A 27,228-nucleotide genomic window follows, 5' to 3' on the forward strand; every position below is an offset into this window, starting at 1 on the left:
GAAAAAGAATATGACCAAAGTAACACCAGCAAAAAAATATTCCATTAAGTGCTTTAACATATCCACATATACTGGGAAGCACACAATCTTTTTTTTTTTTTTTTAAGAAAAAGGGGCAGAGGGAAGCTTACTGATTTTTGTTGATCTGTTCTATCAGAAATGTAAATTCTTTAAGAAAACGCTGGCATAGCTGGTTCTTTTCCAGGGTGCTAGACATCATATTAAGCCACACAGGCTCTGCAATCCTTGGAACAGAATATAGGTTCCAGATGGTAACTCTGCTCAAAGAAAATTCCCAGAAAGCAAGTGTTAACGTGCACATTTCAATCTTGCAAATACAAGTAGCCCCTTTCCTCTTCTATTGTCCATTGATTTTTATTTACTTTTTGTAAGATCTAGGATACTAAGCAAACTAGAAGAATTTTTACTCTTCCAGTAATTACTAGTAGTTACTAGTGTCCCAGAACACTAGTCTGTTCAGTTCAGACTACCACTAACAGTGTCCATGTATCAACTAAGTATTTGTCTTCCCTTTCTTGCATTCCCCTGTGTACTTGTATTCAGAGAAACGATTCAGAAATAATTTTGAGGGGGGACAGAACACATTCTGTTCATCACAGTGATCCAATTCCACATTCCAGACATTGCAGAAATTCCATCCCACTAAAGCCTTATCTTTCTCCTGGATTGCTTTTCTCTGCTTCTGGCCATTCCTTCCTCTCTCAGGTATCAAAAAGAGCTTTTGACAGCAACTTTCTTGTCAGTTACACTGCTCAGCATCTATAGCTCGGAGTGGACAACTGCATCTGCCTCGATACAACAATCGATCCACCCATCTGCACAGGCATCAGCAGAAGCCAACTCTTGATGAGATCTTAAAGACTTCAGCTGACAGTCCCAGGTACAGGTGAGTGCAACAGAACTACTTTCATTCTCATTCTGAAAATGGCTGAGCTGGGTTTGCTAGAAGTTTTCTAAGAACAGTTACCAAATACCCAACACAGAAAATTCACTCACACTAACTCCAAGACTGGCTGAATTACAAGACCCTGCATTCAGCTGCTTATAACTGGAAGTGACAAATTTTAGAGGGGCATGAGAAGAGCTCTCCTTGTAATTCAGAATTCCATCAACTCACCTGAATTCTCCCAGGGCATCCATGACACGGCTGATATAAACCTGCACTCTTTGGCTGGATTCTGCTATTTTTCTACATGAGATCATGGCCTTGATTAAGAGTTAAAGACACAAAACAGCTTCTTAAAGGATTCACATTCTTCATCTTTTTAAGCTTCATTAACATGTCAAAATTAAGATCTAGCCCCAGTGCTATACAGCCACTCAGGACAGCAACAGCTGCCAACCTCCCTCCACCTCACGACAGACCAATCCCTATGGCTGGACATGGGGAGAGAAGAGAACATTTTTGAGGAAGTAAGGGGAAGACAGCAACAAACATGTTGTGTGTCTCTTTCAGTGACTGCATGAAAGGATAGAATACCATCATTTCCACAGTCTCCAGGGAGTCAAGAAAACCTCATAGTGAAATATGGTAAGAAGGAAAGAAAAAGAAAAAACACCCATAGCATAAAACTCTCTATTCTTATTCCGATTAGAAAAGAAACCACACCTCTTTTTCAGTAAATGCTAAATTCCTACACTGGGCTCAGGCTCAAAACTACATGTGTAAGGAGGGAGGGAAGCTTGAAACCACACATCTTCTCCCACTCTTCATCTATCAGATTCTAGAATACTTCATTCTGTTTGACATTTATTTTTCCACATTAAACCAAACTAGTATTCTGTACCTTTTCTATTGCATATTTCAGCTTGTTCATGTGAGATTCAAAAAGAGGAAAGTGAGAGAAAAAGAAATCCTGGAAGTTTCTCTGTGCTTCTTCTTTTTCAGGCAGAGAAAAGATTATGCTGATCGCAATTTTTTTCCTTCGAACCATTGCAGGATTGGAGCTGCAGCTTTCATCAGCCATGCTAAACATTTCTTCAGTGGACCTGCAAGATAGATTTATTAGGACAGTTACCTATGTACCGAGAGGTAATTTGTCTTCTGTCCCTACCTCTCCAAGTAGTAAAAGGTAATTCATTCTCAGGTCTCCTTTGACTGACTATGTAAGACTTTGCTGTCACCTGGCTCTGAGCAGAGGGCACCCAACATTTTAATAGATAAGACCTATGTTTGCTCAGATAGGAGGGAGGCAATCCTCAAAGAGGCCAGCTCCTAGAGTGGTGTGAACACTTTCCTCTGGAACAGAGCTACTGCAAAACCTCTCCTTCTGGATTTACCTTTAAGGGAGATAAAAGGGAATGGAGACACACAATACAAATCAGCAGCAAAAAAGGCTAAAGGTAACTTTAAAGCTATGAACTGCACCCAGCAGCCAAGCTCCTGCCTAGCTTCTCAGCAGTACGTCTGTGATGCTCCTCAGTCTGTGCTGCTGCTCATGAGGGAAGTTGGGAAACACGCAACCTATACTGTTCCAGTACCTTAAGAGGGATGTTTTAAGGCACTTAAACATGCAAAATAAAGCTTTCTATTTTAACTGTAGACAAGATGTCACCACTTAGTAATTACTGTGTAAACACAAACGTAACACCTACAAACACCTACATGTGTGATTAGCTCAAAGCTGGATATACTACAGTTTTAAATGCTTTGTTTTCTACTAAAAAAGAAGAAAAAAACCCAAAACAGTGTTTATTTTACAGCCATTATTATTTCCCCAAGTTCTAATATTCACTTGATAGCTCTGCCAACAGTTATACCGCTTTTCAGTATGACACATGGGTTGATACTGAGGTCAGTACTGCTCAATATCTTCACTACCAGCTTGGCCTGTGAAGCAAAACACACCTTCAGTGTAGTCTGTAGATGATGGCAAATGGGGGGAGAATGGTCAATACCCTGGAGGGCACTGTCCAGAGAGCTTGTGGAAGCTCCATCCTTGGAGATTTTCAAGACTGAATTAGACGGGTTCCACAGCAACCTGATCTAAATTCCAAGTTAGTCCTTTGCACAGGCAACCAATTTGGATGATTATCCAAAAGTCTCAGCCCAGTATAATTTTTTCTGTAATTATACAAAAGGGTGGCAATCCCCTCACCCTGTTCCTCCATAAAAGCTTGCATTGCTAGATATTGATGTTGCTGGATTTACAGAACTTTTTTTTTTGCTTATCTCAACTTAAATGATTAATTATTTTGCTAGATCAATTTAACTTAAAAAAAAATCTTTAAAAAGTATATCCATCAATGAGTAAAATAGCATGGTGAAAATGCCTTTTGGAAGGAACTTCCGTTGAGCAATGGCTTTTAATCCACTAAGAAATTACAGGGGGGAAAGGGTAAGAGACAAGAAGCCATTAGAACACAAATGGAGACATTTAGAGCAGCAGCTCATATAGAAATAGCTCTGGTTTGGAGTTTTTTTTAAGTTAGACTGCAGTACTGATATGGAGAAATAGTGTGAAATAGGGACAATGGACATTGATTGTGATTGTGTATGTCTGCTCAAGGAATGTGGGTATGGTGACTGGTCGTGGGCACGGTGTCTGGTCACATAGGCACACAGCCTTGAGGAGACACCTGCCCTTCTTCCTCTAACAAAGGGGCTATTTATAAAAAGGATGAGAAAAGGATGAGACACATTTCAATGTTATCTAGAGGAAGGGAGTGCTAAGTCTTCTTGCTGGAGAAGTTCAGATGGTCACAAGGACATGAATCACCTACAAACCTGCAAGACCACCACATTCCAGGCAACGGACTGATAAGCTAATTAACATACGAAGCGAGAGTAAGCGGGTTTAGGAAACGAATATGTATAGGCGTTAATTGAATATTCATTTGTTTTATTGTATAAATGTGAGATGGTTCGTCACTTCAGGCATGCATGCTTGTGGAGGAGCGATCCCCCGTGCATCTGCATGCAATAAACATACCTACTTTATAACTTTTGAGTTAGAGAGTCTAATTCCGTACGTCAGTATCAGTCAGCGATAATTAAAAGCTTGAAGGATTTTCCTATCAGAATTATCTTGAAATAGGTCCTGTGGCATTTACAGACCACTATGAAGCAATTCACAAGAGGAAAGACTGAACGCTAAACATTAATTCTAAGTTCATTCTAAAATTAAGTGGTTTACAGTTTAATTGGTTTGACAAAGTTAAGTATACAAAAGTTTCTCATCATAGAGGTACGAGTCCAGGAATACAGGAACACTTATGCACTAAAACTCCAGCAAAAAAAGCTTGTGGGAAACCAGAGTTCAAGACAAAAACATAACCTTATTTAAACTTCAGGAACTTGCATGCAGACACAGAAATTCCAAAGAAGGTTGGTCAGTCAGCATCTAAAACGTCACAAGCTTTTGTGCTGCTTCCCAGGAACAAAAATTGAAGAATTTAGGTCTGGGAGAGAAGTCTTTTCAAAGCTGCTAATCTAGCTTGCCTGCCAATTGACTACATGGAGTTCCAGCTAGACATCTCATTTTCTTTGAGCTATTGGCCTAAAACACCAGTCACAGAAACCGTAGAATCTTGGCTGTACAAACTGAAGTGCAAACTCTGCTGCCACTGCAGTGACAGAAGCCTACTGTTTCTCCAGCAAGCAATCAGGAAACAAGTATCTGAAGAGGCTTTTTGGCTTAGAAAGACCTCCAATTCAAGAGTAGTTCTACACAGTGGAAATAATAACGTCCTGTTTAAAGTATCTTTCCCCAGCATTGATTCTCCAATGCTGAAGAAACACAATCTACACCCTACAGCAAACAAGCAGCCCCAAAAAGGCTACTCTCCTCTAAACAATTTGTTACTTTCATAATATTTTCAGGAAACTTTTTAGTGAAACTGGCTACTTCTTGAACTGGGCTGAAATTATTTACCCTAAATGTTTTAACTTATTTCTTTAAGAAACCAAAAAGTACTTCAATTTACTGAAAGCAAAATGTTTACTAGCTTATTCTCAACTGAAAGCATGATTTAGAAAGCCTGACTACTACACTAGCAACACTGCACAATTCATCATGTTAAAAGTAATTCAGTAAGAATATCCAGGAAAAAGCTTCAAGTGCTGAGACACTAGGAAAAGTAGTGTTTTCAGAGATGTTTGGGGTTTGTACTTTTTACAGGCCATAGCTTTTAAGCTTCTCTTAACTTAAAGCAGCGAAGAGGGAGAGGGGCCAAACAGCCGGATTTTCTTGTAGCTCTCCACTAAATCCATGCTGTCTCTGGGTGCACGTGGATGGGTACATATGAGCCGATAATCAAGAACCATTTGCTATTTTGCAGCTGACAAGGGAAGAATTTGCTTATTAGGTATGAAAGGTCTGCTGCATTCCATGCTTTGTTATGTCACCGAGCTACAAAAGCTAGTAAAATTCCAAAGCAGACCCCAAGCTTTTTGATCACAGCTTTTTTTTTTTTTCCTTCCTGTTTTGGCAGAAGTCACATCAGGAACATCCTGTACCAGCCAAGACAGTCATCATGGGCTATTACTCCAAAATTTCAATAACTGCTCACTAGTCAGAATTCATCATAGTATAATGTAATTATGGCAGCAGTGCTGTTACAGTCCCTTTCATCTCAACAGGATGCTCTGCTCCTTCAGAAAGTTTAATTTGCTTTACAGAATGTGGCTTCACACACAGCCTATACATTCAATAAAAGTAAGTACATTTCAATTCAAGCCTTGCAGCTCATACTTAGCCAAAACTTGATCTTTCTTCATATTGGCAATCTTAGGTAACATGCACAGAGTTTAGACTGAACTGAGAGCATTTAAAGAACAAATCCTGTTATTAAAGAGGCTTAAACTCTATTTAGCTTAAATTACTGCCAAACAGCTCTTGTAAGAAGGAAGCTGTTGCACTCACCACCTTGGAATAATTCCATTCTCTAAACTGGTTGTCTGACTTCGGAGCCAGCGACGTTGGTAGCTGCTAGAAGACGATGCTGAAGAGCTTGGAGATGGAAAAGGAGTGACCAGAAGACTGCTCAGAGATGCTATCAAGAAAGCAAGAAACCCCACATACACTGAATTACAAAGAGTGCTGGTTAAATATTTCTCTTCATACTTTTAACTGGGAACAAACTCCCACAAATATTGCTCATGCTTGCTGATCTTTTTCACACAACTCCCTTGCAACAGAAAAGAATTATTTTAAATAAATCTTGCTATCTGAGGACAGTCTTTTCTTACAAAGTCAGAGATCTTCTCTACTAGAACATACTAAAAATCTTACTCTCATTAAAAGTATTCTGTCCTAAGAGGTGTTGCCCTCCCATTACAACAGACAGATCTCTTGGTCTCCTGGACTCCTTTTCCTATTCAGTGCTAAACCATTTTCTCTTCCCTTGCTTTAGTAAAGGCTCCAGTCAGTTCTTTCTCGATATTATAGATTGGTTAAGAACCCAGAAAACGATGGCTTAAACAATGAATATCATTACATAATCTTGCATAAAAGGCTTGAGGCAAAAGTAGAAGGAAAACCGCTCAGCAGATCCAAAAAATTTTGGGTTTAATGGTCGTGAGGTACCTGTATTTCAGGTGAATCACTGCACCAAAGAATTGTAATGTAATTACAAAAGCAGGCAAACAAGATGGACAGCAGATACCTGACCGAGCAATGCCACTGTCTCTGTCCTCATTTTGTCCTCTGCTAGGCATATCAACAGGCGTGCTGTGCGCTAAAACAAACACATCGGATCAATAGAAAGCATTACATAACTCATCACACTGTTTCTCAGCTTTTCAAAAAATAAGTTTAAAGGTCACAAAACAGCAAAGTTACATCCTGTACTGTTTGTTACTCCAAATAAGCAGTATGGTGTGAGCAGAGGTTGCAGCCAACAGTACTCCACACCGAGTACCATGTTACTACAGTAAGCTGGTTGTTTGCCCCAACCGAAAAACATCTCTAAGAAGCTTAAGAATATGAATACAGTCTACATTATCAGAAATCAGATATGCTTTGAAAATGAGAGCTGGTAGTGGCCCCATCTGTCACTTTTGACATTTTTTTTGTGCATGCAAAATTGTCGTTTTACACAGGTCAGCATCATAATGAAATAGACAAACAGGTCCATTAAGCTTCTGATTCACTCCCCAAGCAAAGACTTACTATCCATAGAGCTTCACAGTAAGAAAAATTCAGCCTATGTCATATTACATTGAAGTGTTAGTAGTGCAGAGTCACTCAAATTGTAGAGCATGCAAGATTTGCAAAGGCTGTGAAGAAACTGCAATGGTATTCCAGTTCACATTTTTGCAATTAACAGAATTAATCAGGCCTAAGATCTACCCACCTGCATGGGTCATCAATATGCCTGTAAAAGCAGACTACATAGTTTAAAGTTTTTCTTTAACAATATCCATTTCTTTAATTTTCAAAAACCTTAAAGCCTCCCAGACAGCTCAAGAATTAATTTTGAATGTCTGTCATTAAAAAAAAGTAGCAAGAGGTAAGAGAAGAAAGAGCTGTACACCAGCAAGACACCTGCACACTAGCAAGAAACCAACTAATAAGCCAGAAAACATAATTTCTCTAAGAAACATAAGGGCTCATTTATTATTAAAAACATTGCATAAACATCTTTAAAATTTAACACAGGAACTGGAAAAGAAATGTGGACAAGTAGCAATTAATTTAGCTATTTTTTTGGAAGAAAGATTTTTAAGTGTAAGCCAGATATATCTTGTCACTATTTTAGCCCCTTCTGTTTCTAGAGTAATTATGTATGCCCTGCAAGGATTCAGAAGGAGCTGGATTTGTGTGTGCATATGGATGGTCACACTGTGGCTGGCATTCCACACAAACCTGCAAAGAAAGAAGCACTGCGGATGAGCCGGAGGGGACCTCCTTCAGACACACCCTGCAGCAGTTTGCTGCTACACAGCTGTAACACACCTAGGAAACAAAAGCAATGTAGAGACAATGCAATGCAAAAAAAAAAGTTTAAAAAAATGGAAAAAAGAAAAAAGGCAATGCACAGGGAAAAAACAAACTGAAGGAACAGATGGCCTCATGCTATCATAAAGACATAGAATCTGGAAATATTTACCTAAATTACTTCCACTGCGACAGGTTCCCAAACCATTCTGATTCGAGCTCAGCTTTCCCAGGCTGGGATCTTGGTTGATGTATTCAAAGCTGTCTTGTAAGCTAAAAAATGGGGGGAAAGCCAGCATTCCTTAGTGTGATCAATAGGCATTAACATTAGCTTGAGAATTAGGCTCATTTTATGGAAGAGAGAAGGCTGAAATTAAATTTACAATCAAACTCAAGGACCAGTCGGTTTTCTGAAACTGTATGGCAATAGACATTTATTTTCTATAGAGGCTACCTCTTTGACTTACTGTAAATTTCTCTCCATCACATTTGGGATTCAGTTTATTCGTATTTGCCCATTTTGGGGACAAGTAAAAAAGGGTAGAGATAAGAAACAGTGTATCTTCTGTCATTGTTATGGAAAACAGGAGCAGGGTGCAGGGACACAAAGACTCCTCAACATATACCCCTTCTTCACCCTTCTGGCAGCAGGAGGAGAGAGGGGCTTTGTCTGCCCAAAGCACCTAACCTCTCCAGTTTACTGCATGTCCTGGACAAGTTAAGAAGCAGAAACTTGGAGAGATTTTATTTTTTAAACTTGGGTGGCCTGGCCAGGATCTACTAAGGGAATCCTCCACAGCCACCACTTCTGATTTTCTACTAGACTTCTCCACTTCAGCAAATTTAGAAACAGTGACAGAAGGACTACAACAGGAAAAAGGAAAGAACACCGCATTGGATGGGGGAAGAAAAAAAAAAAAAAAGCATTCTTACTTATTGTTGCTTCCACTGAAGCTTCCTACCCTGGCTGAGAAGACTTTACTTATCATCAGCTGTGGGGGAGAGCTGAAAGGATAAACGGCCATTTCAGTGAGTCATCAATTCCAAGTGCCTGACTAGAGTGTGCATCACAGGGAAGGACGCTTACCGTATATAGTGAATTTTCAAGGTGGAGCCTTTGTAACTCATTGCCACCGAGCCAAACATCATTTCTCCCAGCATGTTGACATCAGAGACTGGTCTGGTGTACTACAGGCAAGATGAGAAGAGCTAAGTCAGTAATAACTTGGCATACTATTTCAATTTAATCAAGTGCCATAGGGCTACATTTTGAATGGAGAACCCAAGTTCTGCTTTTCCATGCAGACTGAGATCTTGTGTGATTCTACCAACACACCGAGTGCAAGTACAAGCAAATGCAGCTGGACTATATGCTCTGTTTGCTCACTAGATGAGCATTGCTACCCTTGTTCCAGGGGGACCTCCAAAGGCAAGAAAGAAGCAAAAATATCTATTGCATTTCCAAAGAAATAGCTGTGTCCAGCAACATTCCCAGATAACAGTGTTTGATGAAACCTGTAGGCCTTCACAGGACTTCGATTTTGTGGTCTGAATCCCCAAGCATTAAACTGTCTTCTTTTTCAAATGAGTAAATTCTCTTTCCCTGCCCCTATAGAAAGCTTCTTGGAAACACTTTTGACTGGAAAATAATTTGTGAAGACTGTGTTTCTAAGTATAATCAGATTGATTTCTTACTTTGTTTTGAAGACTGATCATCAATAGCAAATATGGAGAGAAGTTTGTTAATCCTGAAGGAAATCACTTAACTTCTAGTTAAATATAATTTTTTCTTCCTTAATCTATACATGCTTCAAATTACATTTTTCTAGATGAAATTTTTATGCTTTTACTGAGAAACAGCCAGAGCACCTAAAAAATAATTCGCTTAAAAACGTCATGTTATAATATGACAGACTAAAGGAACTCTTAATACACCGTGTTCAAGAGCTTCAGAACTGACCTGAAGCACAGACATCTTTCAAAACAAGAACAGAAAATGGTATTGTGCTTTTCATGTTCTTCACAAATAACAATGCTATTAAATATCTTTTGTAGCTCTTTCAAAGACAAGACCAAAACAGACAAAAAGGTTAAGATGTACACACATGTTATTACTCTAGAACACTTTAAAGATAGAGTAGATACCTCAACATCCAAATAAACTTGTAATATATCTGTCATTCCATGTATTTAAGTCAAGGCTTTTATATAGTCTTCTTCAGTAAAACGCGTAAGTACAAACTATAAAAGTAACGAACATTACCTGATACTTCGAGATCTGTTCTTTTATATTTTGCATACAGCTTATTGAGGGACTATGGGAAGAAATATTGTTGTTCCCATTGCTTGCTTGGCAGTTCTTGGCAGACGCCTTTGCAGAAGCATCCTCTGCCATTTTCTGTGTCAAAACAGAACAAAACAGTGAGAACAATTAAAGAAAACATGAGAACTCCCACCTATAAAAACACCACAGCAAGATTTTTCTTGAACTCCGGGTAAGCTACAGAAAAGATATTCTTATTCGATTCAAAAAATACGTATCCATTTTTAAAGATTTTTAATAAAAGGTCAGCATCAGAGAAAGTGCAGAACCACTCTCACATTTATATCATCAGACAAGTTTTTATAGTATCATACAGAGTAATTAATCAAAGTTCCACTGGAAGATCATTCCCAATTATTATGAATTGCTGTGTAACATTTGCCAAAGTTTATGTAAAAAACCCCACTCAGTTTATGGGTTGCTTACAAAACAATTTCTGTAATCTTTTGCACAATTACTTACTCATATTGCACATAACTTTTGCTCACTGACTGATTAACAGAATTCTTAAACCGAAGAACAGCCAGCAAAAACAAGTAGTGAATAATGCATTATTTGGTAGAATTAGCAGGTTAGAAAATCTATTTGTTAAACCTGTAAAGGATTTGTGAAGAAAAAAAAAAAAAAAAAAAGGCAGAGCTCAACAAATGAATTCTTAAATCCAGATGACTGTTTAATTCAAAGTTTACTCTCAAGCCACTATGTTTTAACAACATCTTAGATCTGATCAGAAAGGTGTAAAGGAAGTCTTGGAAAGCTACTGATTACATTAATGCTATTTGTACGTGTTTCTTAACACAAGCTGCATTTAATTCATTGGGAATTGATTAATACAGTTTTCTTAAAGAGAACAAGAAACTTACTGGGTTTTGTTCAATGGCTGCTTCCTCCCTCACCCACCCACCCCCAATCTAAATATTCATTAGATGTCAATTAAAAGTCCCACATTACTTCAAACATACTTCTCACATGCAGTTGAATTTTTTTATATGAAGGGAGCAGAACTGTAACCTTGCAGCAATAAAAACTGCTTAGAAAGTCTTAGGAAGCTTATCTCACACTCTTTTAAACTTTTTATATATTTAAGAAATTCAAAATCCCTTAATCAACATATTTAATGTGTATTAATGTAAACATACATTCATTTGGTGCACATCAGAACAAAGTGTATTTTTATGTCTCATTTTGTACCAGCATGGTTTACCTCATCGGAAACATTCACTGGCAGAGATCAATGAAGTTGTTTTTTGGGTTTTTTAAAAGTCAACAAGGTACATAGTTTATAGAAAAACCAAGCAAGCAGGCAAAAAGAAACAGTAATAACCTAGAAGCTAGTAAAAAGCAGCCATAGCCACATTTACATAACATATTTTGAGCTCAGCAAGACAAGAAAGGAACAACAACAAGAAATTAACTGGAAATAAAAGTAGAGTCCAATGTTCCACAAGCCTAAAATGAATGCTTACTACAGTGCAGTAACTGTAGTACATTTCAGAATAGTCACAATGACAAGATGATGAAACGAGCAAAAGAAAGATGCAGAAGAAAAAGAGTAAGCGCAAGCCAAGAAAATGAGTAGATATGTCATTTTTTAAAAAAGCTGAGTTTAAACTATAGTGATAGTACAGCTCCTTTACCGGTTTAAAAATAAGCCTGTTAAAAAAAAAAGCGTGTTAAAAGTAAAATCCTAGACTTCTATATTTTATCCTATATTTGCACTCCTTTTGTGCAGTCTTTCCTGGCATAGTACTTATGTGCTACTGCTTATCTAATCCCAACGTGACTGTCATTAGAGGTTTAGAAATGCACCAGTGTCAGTAGTCATGTGTTTAATGAGCTACTGACGAAAACCGCCTAATAAAAGCAGTCTGATACATGCCACCTGCAGAAAGAATTGCAGATTAGATTAAGAACACTGAAAAGAAACACAGTGTATTAAACAAACATATACTTAAATGCAAGACAGACCTGCTAGTTCCCCCAGGTAAGCTGACCACATACTTTAAAGACAATGTATTTGAATATTCAATGTGAATAAGCTTTACTGTTTTTCAGGAAAATGGATAAAGGCACAATACACACACACATTTTCTTGACTTCAATTTAAACAGGAATGAACTTAAGAGTCATTTTGCCTTAAACGAATCAGTTTTGGCTCGAACAAGCGAACATTCAAGATCACTTAACATCTATGTGTTTGCATGCCATCCAAAGCGCTCTGGCTGTTTTAAAAGGGTACCTAGATTAGTGTCTGGCTAGAAAACGGATTATAGCCGGTATCACATGTTATGAGGAAGGTTATAAAGTGTTTTGTGTCAGTGTTGCATAGAGTTTCTGATAGGATGTTTTATAGTTAACTTTTAGTTGAAAAAATTATTCCACTTGCTTCAATACTAAGTATTTAAATGAAACCAGAAATATATTTCCTCCTCACATGCTGTGTGTTTTAAACCAACTCAAGGAAGTAACAGTCTTGATGGGGCAGGAGGGGGGCAAGATTAACAGACCAGTCTGACCCATTTACCCTCTTAAGCATCATCAGCTGATGACTGATCATCTACTTATCAGTCCTAGTGATTTGGCACAATGGAATATTTGCAGTGACTGAAATAGACCCCTGTTTTATAAGCATAATTTCTACCAGTCACAATTATTCATATATAGCTAGTGATTCAATAAACTATGCTAATCGGACAGGCCAAAGCTCCTGGCTGTAACACAGGCTTCAAAACAAAAAAAAAGAAATTATTAAATGTAGAAGATAAACATGGAGCTGGTAGGGGAAAAAAAAAAAAAAAAACCACCACCAACCACAAAACAGAAAATATTATCGTTTTACTTGCCTTACAATCAGCTAAGTTTACTGGAAACATTACTCAACTTGTGTGCCCAGAGAGCAGCACAAAGAATTTGCATCTCTACAGCATCTAGTCGTGCTTCTACGTGCGTCACAAAAACTTACATGGCTATATATTACCATATGCCAGTCTTACCCTTCATGGCATGGTTAGCCAAAGTGGAATTGTTTTAATTCACACAGAGCCAACAACTTTACTAATCCCCAAATACCAAAGGAAGATGAGCACATTTACAGAGGTGCTAGACATCACTGGGACAATGGGACAACCAAGGTTAACAACAAAAAACAATCCCAGCCAACATTAAAAAGGCTAAGAAAATACTCAGTTTGAAGGGTTATAGATTGTTTAGCTTGAAAGCAGATCAGGTCTAAGCTGTTATGCTTTAATACCATATCTATATTACAAATACCAGGTGTGCTCACAGACTTTTTGGAATCTAACACACTCTTGTTGCAGCTATCACAGAAATGAAATCAAGTGAAAGATCACCAGTAAGATTAAGAAGTGCACACTGTCCTATTAAAACTCCTGCTTTTGGGAAGAGAAACAAAAGCGCAGTAAGACAAAAAGAAAATTATCATTTCATACCTGAACCACAGCTTCATCGATTTTGCGGACTGCTTTGGAATCAAATAAGACTTGTCTGCCTCTCCTCTCACAGTCTTGGTAAACTATCAGGCGGATCTCATTCAAGTCAAACTCTGAAAAAGTCCAGCTGCAGATTATAAATACAAGATGTTAAAATAGTGTGCTTACTTTGCAGGCTTATTTAAGTGAAGAAGCAGGTATTTGACAAATACATCTTTAACTCTGCATTTATAAGAATTGGGCTGTAATCACAGAACTCTGACCAAAAAGGAACTCAAAGGAGCATCTAAGCCCAGCGTCACTGATACACAGGCAGGCACAGCCAGACCAATTTTCATCCACCTTTCTTCAAAATTTTCCAGAAAGAACACAAAATTTTTTCTTAGCAATCTGCTCCAGCAAACTACTCTCAGATTTATGCCCTTCTCCATACACAGTCTGGATTATCCTTATTGCAAGGTAGGTGTACTGTTTTGTGCAATTCCCTCAATGGCAATAAACAACAACAGATCACCATCCTCTGTACTACAGCCTTTCACAAACTCAAGGATTACAAGCTCCCTCACCCTTTCCCCTCCTCTAAAAAACACAACACAAAATTCCTTTCGACCTATTCCTATCAATACAAATTATGATTTTTCCAAAGTTTCATTCTTGTAACTGAAAGACAAGGTTTATTCCATTGTTTTTCCCCTTTCTTTTCTGAGATATTTCAGGGTTTACAGAGCAATCAGAGATTACTGAGACTTGACCTCTGACTATGGAGAAACTCATTTAGTAGATGAAACCAAGGTACACTGAGATTCAGCCTGAAGCAAAACAACTCTCTGGAGCCAGAAACTACCTGTTCCTCAGAGAGGCACCATGGCACACGGCTCACCTCCTTGCACTGCCGCAGGAAGCTGAGTACCCCTGATCACAGCTGCAATGGCAAGAGACTTTATTTCTTAATTCCAAAAGGAACCGGTCTGCAATCAGAGCATGGAGTTTTCCTGGGCCTCAGGTTCATGTTATGTAGCTGAAAAGCTGGAATTAAATGGAAAAAAACCTACTACTGCATAAAGCAGTTCATAAAGCACAGCATGGTGCTCAGTCGTACCGCCTCACCCCCGACCTGGACGGACCGTATCTCGGGGAGAGGAGCACAGCGGTTATTAACAGTTGTTGGTTTAACAAATTGCATAACAGACTTCAGTCAAGGCCACGCTGCTCTCCCACCCAAAAGGAGGTTTCATTTAGGAATTTTCCCAAATTATGCCCTACAGAGGAGGAAGGTAGAGAACTGAGGGAAAAAAAACCACAAAACCCCTACACAGCTGAAAGACAAGAATTTCTGAAGCCATTTCTTTTATTCCATGCTCTGTTAACAGCCATAAATCAATAGTGAGGTAAACGCCACCAACTCCTGTTAGTCAGCAAGGTAACCATGGGCAACTGCTTCAGGAGCACACTCAGAGACTTGCAAATTTAAAGTCATTATAAGTAAAGCCAGTTTCATTTCTTTGTGCCTCATCTTGCATTTCAGAGACCAGCGTAGCTAGAAAGAAAAATGAGCACCTTTTTCAAAGCTGAAAAGACCTCAATCTGGAAGGTTTTATTCTATTTTTAAATACCTTGGGACAGAGTAAGCCAGATGCCCACCTCCACTGGAAGGTACTCTGATAGAAGGGCGCTCCATGTACATAATATACAAGGGTCCTGTAAGGATCAAAGCCAGATCATGGAACCATGCTATAGGTGCTGTTTTGCCATCAACAGCCAGGAAACTTGTTGATGTGTTTGTAAAATGTTGCCGCCAAAATGCTAGGAATGCCGGGCAGGTTTCTTTTCAAGTCTTTCTCTTCAAAGGGAGTCACAGCATGACGTTAACCTGCCGGAGATCAGGCCTGATACCATTGTTGATAGTTGCCCAACAAAGATCCTACACAATTCACATATGCAGAGAGCTCTAACTACACCATCTGTTTTAAGAGTCTGTTACTAGTTTCCCAGCCCACTGCCTATGCAATGCTATAACAGAATCAAGTTACACAGAACGCAAAAGAAGTCAGAACCGTCGGCAGACTTTGTTCTAGCCTGCTGCATGGATCTGATTATCTTCGGTACCAGATACTCGGATACCCCTTCGGTTACACAGCTATCTACATACCTTCTGCAACAGACACCACCTTAAGTAATGATGTTGCTTTCTTACAAAGGCCACAGGTCTTCCCTCCTTTTAACAACAAAGAAAAGGCACATCACTATGGCCTTAAATTAAGGTGTTGGTCTTGCATACAATTTATCTCCAGGACTGGCACAGCAGGATCTGTAGTTCAGCCCACAGGACCGCACATCTAAACAGAGAAGGATCCACTTCAGGCGTGGCCTGAGCCATTCCAGCTGTGCCCACCCATGTTAAAAGCGTGTTCAATGCTTGTGTTGCACGAATTTAAGTTTCCTCATGAACGAGTGAATTCCCACATTCTGCACTAAAGCAAACTTCACGTTGCTTGTGAGGTGCTGACTTCTGTGTAAGACTTGAACTGGAGTTTATAACAAATGCTGAAGTAGAAGCCAATTTAACAGCCTGCTGAGGCGCCTTTTCCACACAGCACACTAGAATGAAAGATGGGTGCAATTTTTCAGAATTTCAAACAGATTCTAGTGACAGATAGCAAAAAGCTAAGGAGTTACATAAAACCTGCCAAACAGACCTTTATGTGATTAATAGACCATATCCAGGGAAGTGACTCCAGATAATGCTTCCTACAGTACTAACCAAATATCAAACTTAGGTTTTAATGAAGTCCTTGCTTTCAGGCTTTGAATTACCCAGAACACAAGAGGCAGTTCCTGCAGCAGTCCTACCTACTACAGGAGAGATCCGTCCTACTAAGACCTCATCTGATAAAATCAAGCATATCTGTAGGCAAGTTATACCAGCATAGAAACACTAGCCTCATTACTTCCACATGGAATCTAGCACCAGGTCCAAGACTAGTCAGATAACCAGGATGTTCTTCCCCATCACAAAAGCTGATGAGCAAACTGCTTACAGTACTTCAACCCTTTATTGTTTAAGCCAGCCTATATAACATGCTGCCCCCAGACCAGGGACAGCAGATTCAATCATCTCCTAAAAGCAGAGTGTTGAAGAACACAGAAAATACACAGACTCATTCATCAGCTCCCTTTTCACATGCATAAAAACCAAACTCCCAAACTGTTACTTGCTTATTCAGCAATGCTGGAAGGCATGTACTTTTTGTTTCTTCTTCACATACAGTTTTTGAAAGAAAGAAGATGCTCTTTCATGAAATACCACTTCATGGTAAAAAGACAACAAAAAAACTACCACACTTCTGCACTGTACAGCTTAACATACCTCTAGATGTTAGAAAGTAATAGCTTAAAGGTTTGACTAGGAGGAGAAAACACCTTTCACTCCTCCATCAGTTGTTTCTAAAAATTAAGACCAAAAAAACTGAAATAGCCAACAGAAATATTGTAGTCTGGTTTTTCCTAAGGAGAAAAGGTCCCTATGCTCACAGGGAAGCTGCATGCATACAGGTTCACCCTGCATAATTATTTGTTAATTCACTAATCAATTTCAACCACCAGTTTTGACCAAGGGACACATATTTCTATCTTCCAAAAATAGTGAAGGAGATAACAGATTCTTCCTTCTCCCTCTCCAAGGCCACAACATGAACTAATGTTAACTTTAAGGCAACAAAAAAAACCCCTCACGATGCGTTTGTGGGACATAAGTAGAGGATGGGGAAAGAGAAAATTCTGAAAGTGTTACGTGAAAAGTTTGCACATTATTAGACTGAATTTTCTATTTTTCATTGACAATTTGGTAACAAAATTATTAGTTCTTCCACTTTTGGATAGAAAGCAAACCCTCAACACACTCAGAAGAAGCCCCTTATTTTCTAGCTGCACCACATTATAAGATTCTAACAGTATACTCCATGTCCTATTAGAACAAATATCAATATTTATTCATATCAGAAGTGTCCTTTTAGTTCTTCACCACCACTCCCAACACTCTCCTACTTCACATCTCAAGACTCAGCTGGTAAAATCTTAATTGGCACCCTGTTCCTTTTTTCTCCATTTCTGCCTGAAACAGCTTACCCAACCTCACAGGCAGGTACTGAAGGAAGCTGAGCGCGAGTTGTTTAACACAAGTAGTTTTGCATATGTACCTACTGCCAAACGTCTTACTTCTGATAACAAAACTATGTAATCCCCAGGGCAAGCTTCATATTTCTCACGAATGTTTAGCAAGAATAAATGTGCTATAATCGTTACCTTTGGATAACAACTGTTGCTTCTTTCAGTCAGCTTAAAAAAAGCCTTCAAAAATTAAGTTTCACTAAAGACAAACGTTTGCCTTACCCACTACTTATATAAAAATGTTCTCATTCTGCTTTTACAAGATCTTCTATGTTCAATTTGTGTTTAAGAGCTACTTAAATAGAACGATCAAAGTTCTGTGCTGAAGGAATACATATTGCTAAGTGACTTACAAAATAAATGTTACACATAAAGGGAATAAAATCAGAGGTTTTGCTTTTTTCCAGCCACCTGAGTGTCAATGTATTACAAAATGACAAAACAGGCTTCTGATAACATTACACCCTTGAGATGTAAGGAAGTGAAAAGAAATGTTTCACTCTGGCTTAAAAAACAATGCATTATGCTAGGTCTCACATATTCTTAAAAATTACCTGAATTAAATTAACATGATCTTGCACAGACTTTCCTAAGCCACATTTAATGTGGCTATTTTGACCAAATTTGTTTGGTTTTTTGTTTGACTACAAAAGCCCCACATATTCTTTCTCCTATTTTTGTAACTATGTGACCCTTCTGTTATTTATGTCTGTTCTGGGAATTGCTGGACCTTTCTGTAAGCTGAATTCTCTGCAGCAGAAGTCTGTCCCGGCACACGAAAGCAGATCAGAAGCGCAGCTGGGAAAGAGAAGGCAGAAGCAGAAGGCAATCAAACCTCCACCTCTTGGTGGCAGCATGAGTTACACCAACTCACTTTGTCCATGGAGCTATAGACCTTTAGGAAAGGGCACAAAGAAAATGTTCCCTATACATTCCAAGTAAGTATTGAGGCTAGTTAGAACGTTAATTGAGTTGTCTTGCTCCCCGAGTCAGTTTTCTGCCTGCTTAGTGAGCTGAACTGACAACCTAAGGGGAGCCAGCTCCAGAAGGATTGGAAAGGCCAAGGCCAGCGCAAGGGGAAAAAGGACAAGAGCATGATGCCAGAAAGCAAAGGAAGACAGGCAAAGCAATTACTTCCTTCAGTGGCAGCAGTATGAACAGCTCGGCTTATCTAGCCTCACCTTCAGAGTGGATCTTTCCTGCATGTGGAAGATGCTAGAACTAATATCATCTTCAATTTAAAAAATAAATATAATCAAGCTGTCTACATTCATATAACACGAAAACCAGGTCTACTAAAGATACTAAAACACTATGGATTTTTTATTTTTTTTTCTCCAGGAAGTCACAAGTTTGGAACAATTTACAGATATCCTAGGCAAGTTTACTCCCCAGATTCCATATTAAGCTTAAGTTTTATTTTCTCTTAGATTTGCATATAAGCTACTTTCGGTTTTCCACTACAAGACACAGAGGCAAAGAGATCTGTCTTAGTGGAAAGGCAGACTCATTTGTTTCTAGAAAAGTCACAAGAAGCTTGCCCCATTTTGCCCTGAATCAGTATTTTCAGTTAATACAGATCTCCAAACCCTGAACTTTACAAAGAAAGCTTCTGGATCATCTTTATAATGATCAGCATGTATGCAATAACTGAAGAGTGACCTATTCATCTATATTCAAAAACTACTTCAGCTGACCTTAAAACATTTTTGAAAGTGACTAACCACATTTTTGAAAGTGACTAACCACTCACTGCTTTGATGCAGTATCCATAGGCTAGAGAAATAAAACGGCTGAAACATATCTATATACCTATCTATGCTTTTCTGCTTCTTAGATTTGCAATCCTGAATATAGAATATTAATTCTACACCCTTGGGTGTTAGAATTTGGAAGAAGCTGCCTTGAACTGTATTTTCAACAGTTACATGGCAGTAGAGACTGAAACACTGGGGACACACTGGCACACATCTGAAAAGAGACAGCACAAAAGTCAAAGAAACATTATTCATACTCCAGCTTACTTTGATGTAATACTTGGTCTAGAGGTCATTTACAAGTAAAGGAGAGGGTTCCCCCTCCATTCTTCCCCCCACTTCACAGCATTCTGTACCGTCTGTTCTGCACACTGTTACTACTTGACCTACTAACACAGGAGCTGGCAAAAAAATAAGAGGGAAAAACTAATTAGAAAACTAGAAAGGGAAGGTAAGATCATTTAACCTTAACTGAAAAGTCAGTTATCCTTCATCCCTCTGTTTGCATATACATAAGACTTACACATTGCAGTCAAGAATGTAGATTCAAGTTTCAAACAGGGAAGACTTTCTGCAGTATCAGTCACCATCAGCAGCAAGAATAAGCTTTTAATACAACCCTTCCAATTATTTACGAAATAGCCTTTCAGCACATCATTATAAATCCAGTATCAACTAAAATTGTCCATTCTCTGTCCAAAGTAATGTATATCAAAAAAGTTACATGCATACCTGTTTTGCAGCAGTGTAGTCACTTTGTTCACACAGCTGACACTTTGGTCTCTCAAAGATTTTCTAATCCTTTCATCCAATTTGGTACAAGAGCGATTATTTCCAAGTGGTACATCACTGCTGTTTCTTGCTCGTTCTCTTTGTCCCCCTGTGCCATTTGTAGCTTTTGGTGTACCCCCACACATTTTTCTTTTGCTACAAATCCTTTTCCAAAGCTCCCTGAAAGAAACTAAACACCCGCTGAAGAGATACAGCTTCAAGCGGATTTCTTTACTATAGATCAACCATTAACAATCCTAATTTACCATCAGCTTTCTTCCCTATACAGGAGCACAGTCTGCTGAATGTCCTCTTAGGGAAAAAAAAAAGCAAAGAGATCTTCATGTATTCTATAAGCCATTAATGCAGAAAGACGGCTGTAGCCAACATACTGCTGCAGTTACTCCAGACAGAGGAGCAGACATGACTGTCGAGTTTCAGAAGCCATGGCATTCGCTCTTGCTGCTGTTACAGAGTTTTTCCTACCGAGCTTGGTGCAAAGCTGTAGCAGATACAACAGCTAATATTGACTTTAACTATGTTTGTTTCCTGGTATGTGATTTAGGTAGCTGGCAATTATGTAGTCACAAGACTGAACCATATGGCCTCTTAAAAAAAATAAAAGCATAGTTGCTTTTGCAGTGACTCGCCCTTAGTTGCAAGGTTGTTCTAACGCTGGCTACAACACCCTGTTAATGGCTCTCATGTGAGCAAGTGTCATCTGACAAGCCCTAGCAACCCCATATAGCTCAGGAGCAAATAAGAATCTGTCAGCATTGCCATATGGTTATCAGTTCAAAAACGTGACCAACACCAAGAAACACGCTAGATATTGTGCACTGTAATGCTTTTACTTTTAAGGACAAATAGTATTTACACTTGGCCAAGAATCTGGAACTACTGTTTTGAAAAGTTTTTTTTTAAAAAAAAGTAGAAGGGAAAACAATCAAAAAAGTTTGTCTCAGACATCAGGTTGGTTGATGACAATTTAGTCATGTGCCTATTAAAACAATGTAACGGCAGTACTGATGACAAATATCTGATAAAAAACTTCTGACCAAGAAAAATTAAGTTTTTAAACAGAATGAAGGAATCTGATATTTTATTCAAGCTCAGGTGATGCCACTACAGAACAAAGCTCCTTCATCTTTGTTTAAAAAAAAGTTATGTCTGCTCATAATTCACGTCTCACAGCTTCCCCCCAACAGTAAAATTTTAGACATTTTATAAAATGACGGCCATAGTGCTATTTCCCTTCCAGATTAAAAAAGGAAAATAACTTTGCTAATGGTCACCCAGAAACACAGCAGTAGAGTTACAAAACACAGTAAGATTTCAAAACCTAGTGCTACGTGCTACCTGCTAAATAGTACAGCACCCTTCTTAAAAGAATTTTGTAATCTCAGTAAACCCCAACCCCTAAGCACTGGACAAAAGTCAAGCAGAAAACTGGAGCAAGGTTAGGCTGAACAGCTTGCTCAGCTGCAGAAGGAAGCCTAAGCAACAATAATACTTTAAAACAAAAAGCTCAGTTTCAATTCCCAGAGCAGTGACAAATACTAGATCACAATCACTCCTTCTCCCAGGTGAGGGAAACAAGTGAAAAGCTTTGGCCTGTTCTCAAGTGATTCAAAGGATTTGGGAGAGGGCAACTCCCAGCCCTCACCTCATCCAGAACTACAGTAAACCATCGGTGTTCCCAGCCACCTTTGAAGTGCGAATGAAACAAGCAACTGATTGCCAGCTTCCTCCACTTTGCCTGAGATCAGCAGTTGATTGCCTTCACTTCTGTCCTATCTTTTCCACCAACAAAACCCCAAATCCTGAAACATTCAGTTAAACGACCGCAATATCAGATTCACATCAGACGCCAGATATGGGCACTCCTGTAAGCTCACTCAATAGATGTGCTTCACAACACTGCCACATCTTTAGAAAGAACACTGTAATTCCCAAAATACCTGGGGAATTGCCACCAAAACTCCATGGAACAGTTTCTGAACAACAACAAAGCAGCAAACCCTCACATGGAAAACACCCTGAGGCCAAGGAGCAGATAATAAGAGAAAATGGAAGAAACGTGTCCTGCTCTCCAGATACAATCCTGTGGGAAGCAGAGTTTCATCACTTTTTCTAGGCTATCCGCAGCATGTCACCTGCTCCATTTGTAGGTAATTTCCTGTCCATCATCTCCACTGGGAGACAGCTGCCTAAATGAATTCAATTCAAGGTAATATTTCAGCAAGAAAATTTGGGGTGGGGGTAAGAGGAACTATTTATGATGGAATGATCTAATGAAGAATAATTTTCTGCCTAAGTTACAGCTGTCCACTAAAACTTAAGCACTGTTTACAAACCTAGCAGAATATTTGCAGAACCCCCTGTGAAGTTTTATTTTCCAAACTGCTTTTAGAAGCAGGCTAGAGAAGCATAGGAAAACAGAGTTTGAACTACAGCTGCTGTTTCAGCGAGCATGTTTTTGCAAAATATACACTTAGTGAGATTGATACGCAGAAAAACACCCAGACCCAGACATTCAGGATGAGTTTAAAGGTGAAGTGGAATCTATTTTGGATTACTTAATGATGCATTTCCCTCTTTAAGTCTGTTGAATAGCTTATGTAAAGGTAGGTTCCCTTCCTCTCACAATTTGAAGTATTTACTCCGCATTGCTGCTCCTCTTTTTAAAACCCTGGGTATGGAAGAGTTGTGCTGATGCCACACTACATTCTTTTTCCAATGATTTAAAGTAGTCCTAATATGGTAAAGCACTATTAACCTCAGATGAACCACCTTGTTCCAGCATGATACATAGTTACTAGTTTCACACAAGTTAGGCAGGATACATTGCAGATTAGTCATGCAACAAGTGAAGGAACATGTTATTTGCAGCGCTTCTCCCTCTCCATTTAGGTTTTCCTGTAGAAAGAGTTCTGGTGGAGAAAAATAAAGTTCTCTCTACCAGGTCACTGGACAGAAAAGTTACTTTTTTTAAAAAAAAAAGATAAGTCTATGTGTTACTGCATGAAAAGCAAAACATTGGATGTATCTGTTCACTGAAAATTTAGAATTCCCAAACTACCTGCTTGGGGAAGGAGAATATATTGGATTTTTGCAAGGTTGGAAGCATTTTCCATCACCTTTGTTGCTAGAAAGCAATGCCACACACGCATGCACAAAAAAGGACCACAAAACCCACACACACCTGACAGAGGCTACCAAACAGATGTATACAAGTTAAAGTCACCATAAACTGCACACATCAGCTTTCCACTAACAAGAACAGCCTACTAAACCCGTGTTTCATAATTCAGCCAACTTTCGTAAGTTTGGATTCACTGGTGGTTGGTTTATCTACAAGGCAGAACTTTGGAAGCTAGGCTTCAGACAGTGGCTCAGCAATAATGTAAAAACAGAGAAAACTTAAAAATAATAACAATAAAAAAAATCCCTAACCAAACAAAAAACCCAACAAGAACAAGGTGTTTGGAGTAGGACCATAACCAGCAGAGCCACGGCTCTCAGTTGTGAACCCCAGAAATGGAATCCCTCATTAGCAAAGAGCAGAGCCCAAGATTTGTACTTGCACCAAAAAAAGTGCGTTTATTTAATTGCGTTTTACCATTAAATGTGTTTATTTCTGATAAACTAGGACCTCAGACAAAGGCAGATAAAGTATGTGAAAAGGTTAGCACCCTCGATCTGTCACCTAGTCCTTTCCTCAGTACACAGCACGCTGCTTAATCAACTTTCTCCTTTGCACCCTGCTGTCCTCCAGCCCCCCAGCTCCCACCAGCTGAGAGCTCCGCTCATTTCGATTAAGCCAAACACTCCGCAGGATTTGTCTCGCGGTAATTGCCTTTTCTCATTTCAGAGAGCTGAAAGTTTACTTGTTAATTTCACGTTCGTTAGGGGTCGGGCGGTTTGGCTTTTTTCTTCCCCGTGTATCATTTCAAACGCAGCTCCCGTGAGCAGCCCCCAGCCCTCCCGGGAGCGGCGCGGGGGCCCGCCCCGCCCCGCCCACCCCCCGCCCCCGGCCCCGCCCACCCCCCGCCCCCGGCCCCGCCCACCCCCCGCCCCCGGCCCCGCCCTCCCCCCCCGCCGCCCCCCGCGAAGGCATCATTCCCGTGTCACCGGTTCCAGCGGCGCCATGTGACTGGGCCGGCGGCCAGGGACGCGGCTCCCGAGCACGGGCGCTGCCAAGGCACGTCCGAGCGGGCCTCTGCCAGAGCGCGGGGTGCACAGCGCCCTCCCCACCCCCACAGCCGCACTGCGCGCCTGCCGGAGGCCCCTGCGCAGCAGCGCAAGGCAGGGGCTGGTATTTCTAGCGTCGCACGGAGGCCCGACGTACCGCAGCCCTTAGTATCTCCTACACAGCCCAGCAGCCCTTAGTATCTCCTACGCAGCCCAGCAGGGCAGCACGGGCACCGCCACCACACCCCCGGGCACGGGCTTGGTTGCCTGTTCTTTCCTGTCCTTTCCCCCCCTTCTGTAAAGACCTTTTTAAAAAATATTTATTTAATAGGAAAGTCTGCACGCAGCTTTCAAGACGCTGTTCAAAAGGAGTAGTTTTAGAATATGAAAACAGAGAAACCCGACTGAGAAACAATATTATTTTAGACATAAGTAAATATACAGTAATGCCAACTGATAAGAAATACAAACAATGACACACACGTGTTGTTCCCCCCCCCCCCCCCCCCGATTTTTTTCTGGTTAGCTGAAAACACACATAAACACCTTCACTCAAAGGAACAAAACCCACCGGCATATCAACAGAAATGATTTCTCTATAGATTTCCTGCACTCCTGCTATGAAAAGGCTCTGTTACCAGAGGGTTTGTGAACCTCAGGGGACACAGCTCACCGCCGAGGGTGCTCCCTCCAAAGCGTTACACCCCCCTCCTCACCCTGCTCCGAACACACGCTCCCAGGCCAGGCTGGAGGTACACACTACCCAGGGACCCCCGCCCGTCCCAGGGACACTGCTTTACAAGGCGTCAGGTCCAACCAACCCAAAAGTATAAATTCAGCAGTACGACTTCACAAAAAAAAAATATTTAAAAAAATTAAAAAATTAAAAGTTACCTGGTTCTAGGTGCATCCTCCCAAATTCATAATATATGAAAACAAAGACATCAGATGTAGCACTCTAGCAGTGCTGAGAGCTAAAGCAGCCCCCCCTCCCCCCCCCTTTTTTTTTTAATCAACTAACATACTATTGGTGAGCCCTCTATAAATGGTTATGTTAAACTGCTGTAAAAGCAAGACTGGTTTGGATTATTTTAAAATGGACATTGTCAGGAAGTGAATGAAGAAAAACTATGTCAAATATTTATGACAATTTACTGATTTACTCCACAAGAAATAGGAAAGAACACATACACGAGAAGCCATGCCTGATCCCTCAGAAGTTGCTATAGCATGAACAGCAGTCCATTGCCTCTGTCTAGATGAATGCCAGGAAATCCTGATTTAGATTGAATGAAGTGATAACACAGACGGATATAACGTCAGCTCCGGCATTTTTCACTAGTTATAGCCAAAAATATGTTTTGCTCCTCTTGTTGTTGTTATGATAATTTGTCTATTCCATCCAAAACACTTTCCTTAACCCTATCTTGTAGGCAGCATGGAAGGTAGCTTTTTAGTAACTAGCACTGAATCTTGAAGGCTTACATACATTTCTTTTCAAGTTTCACTGGAAAGGGAAGGAGGAGCCACATCTTCGGACCCTGTACAGAAGATCACATAATTAAATCACTCATACCATGATACCTTCTCAATGAGAAAGACTACACACTAAACCAACCAAACAAACCACAGTCCTGCAGCTGACTGGCGTGAGCAAACCCAGCCTTGTTGCAAGACACTATGCAAGAGTTACGTTCTGTTTACCACCAGTTGCGTAGGACTTTGAATGTATAAATAGTCATTAAGTTATGAAATAGCCTCCTCGAAGCAGGTCAACCGCTCCGACTACTCACATAGGATCACATAAACATTTTCTCAAAAATACTGGTATTATATTAGACTTAAAAGTTTATAGAGCCAGGTTTAATACACAGACACAGCTGACCACACGCAGTAATGTGCTAAGATTTGGCTGCCAAGTAGCAATGCATCAGTCATGAAATATCTGCACAAAAAGATAAACATCACAGGAAAGAGCCAGTTGCAACCCTGTCATGCAATAGGAAAATGCTTCACACAGTGAAGATTCAGTGATGGAAACAAACCAAAATTTCAGTCAGCAAGCTGATGTAGCAATTACCTGTTAGGACAAATTAGAAACCTTCCTCCTCATGAGAAGGTAAGAACTGGTCAAGCTCCTTCAGTGTTCCCCAGTAAAACACTGAGTAAGAAAGTCCTTTATAACAAACCTGACTTTCTCCAGAGATGAAGCCTACCAGAGCAGACTCACCAGGAGCCTTCTTAACAGTTACTGTTTCAGGACAGCTTCACTGAAAAACAAACAAAACTCTCACTTTCTTTTCTAGTCAAAACAGGGCCCAAGGATACAACTCTAATGAAGTCTACACCCTAGCCAACTTCTAGCGCTTCTGCAATGCAAACAAGAAAGCCACTGCTTCAATCAGATTTCTAGTTTACATGCCAACACCACATTTCAATACAAATATACCATTACAGTTTCTCAGAGGTTCAATTTATCTTTGACATTCCACCCAGGTGTTTTTTTTTGTTTAAAAAGAAAAATCAGGCAGATGCAGTATCAGTGTGTACACAGGTTCATTGAGTTGACTGATTGTTTTGAAAAAAAAAAACATGTCCACTACAAAATACAGGTTCTGTTCACATATTCTTCTCCATTGCATAACTATTCCTGGACCCAGTATCCA

General features: G+C 39.8%; 1 protein-coding gene across 4 annotated transcripts in view; it reads right to left on the minus strand.

Annotated features, from left to right (window-relative positions):
- Nucleotides 1-27,228, minus strand: part of FNIP2 (folliculin interacting protein 2) — a 52,361-nt gene that overhangs the window by 15,924 nt on the left and 9,209 nt on the right. The window contains exons 1-12 of one of the 4 annotated variants that reach the window (XM_037377751.1): nucleotides 20,330-21,058; nucleotides 13,674-13,800; nucleotides 10,165-10,299; nucleotides 8,989-9,089; nucleotides 8,835-8,906; nucleotides 8,074-8,174; nucleotides 7,830-7,919; nucleotides 6,628-6,699; nucleotides 5,886-6,015; nucleotides 1,809-2,010; nucleotides 1,139-1,227; nucleotides 132-278 (exon numbers count right to left, since the gene is read on the minus strand). In XM_037377751.1, coding sequence (XP_037233648.1) covers nucleotides 132-278; nucleotides 1,139-1,227; nucleotides 1,809-2,010; nucleotides 5,886-6,015; nucleotides 6,628-6,699; nucleotides 7,830-7,919; nucleotides 8,074-8,174; nucleotides 8,835-8,906; nucleotides 8,989-9,089; nucleotides 10,165-10,299; nucleotides 13,674-13,800; nucleotides 20,330-20,514 — 1,451 coding nt within the window. In that variant the 5' untranslated portion in view covers nucleotides 20,515-21,058. Of the gene's footprint in view, nucleotides 1-131; nucleotides 279-1,138; nucleotides 1,228-1,808; nucleotides 2,011-5,885; nucleotides 6,016-6,627; nucleotides 6,700-7,829; nucleotides 7,920-8,073; nucleotides 8,175-8,834; nucleotides 8,907-8,988; nucleotides 9,090-10,164; nucleotides 10,300-13,673; nucleotides 13,801-20,329; nucleotides 21,059-27,228 lie in introns of those variants that run through there. The other 3 variants (XM_037377758.1, XM_037377766.1, XM_037377773.1) reach the window with 3 other exon arrangements.

The sequence above is a fragment of the Falco rusticolus genome, chromosome 1, assembly GCF_015220075.1.
Source record: "Falco rusticolus isolate bFalRus1 chromosome 1, bFalRus1.pri, whole genome shotgun sequence".
Lineage (NCBI taxonomy): Eukaryota > Metazoa > Chordata > Aves > Falconiformes > Falconidae > Falco > Falco rusticolus.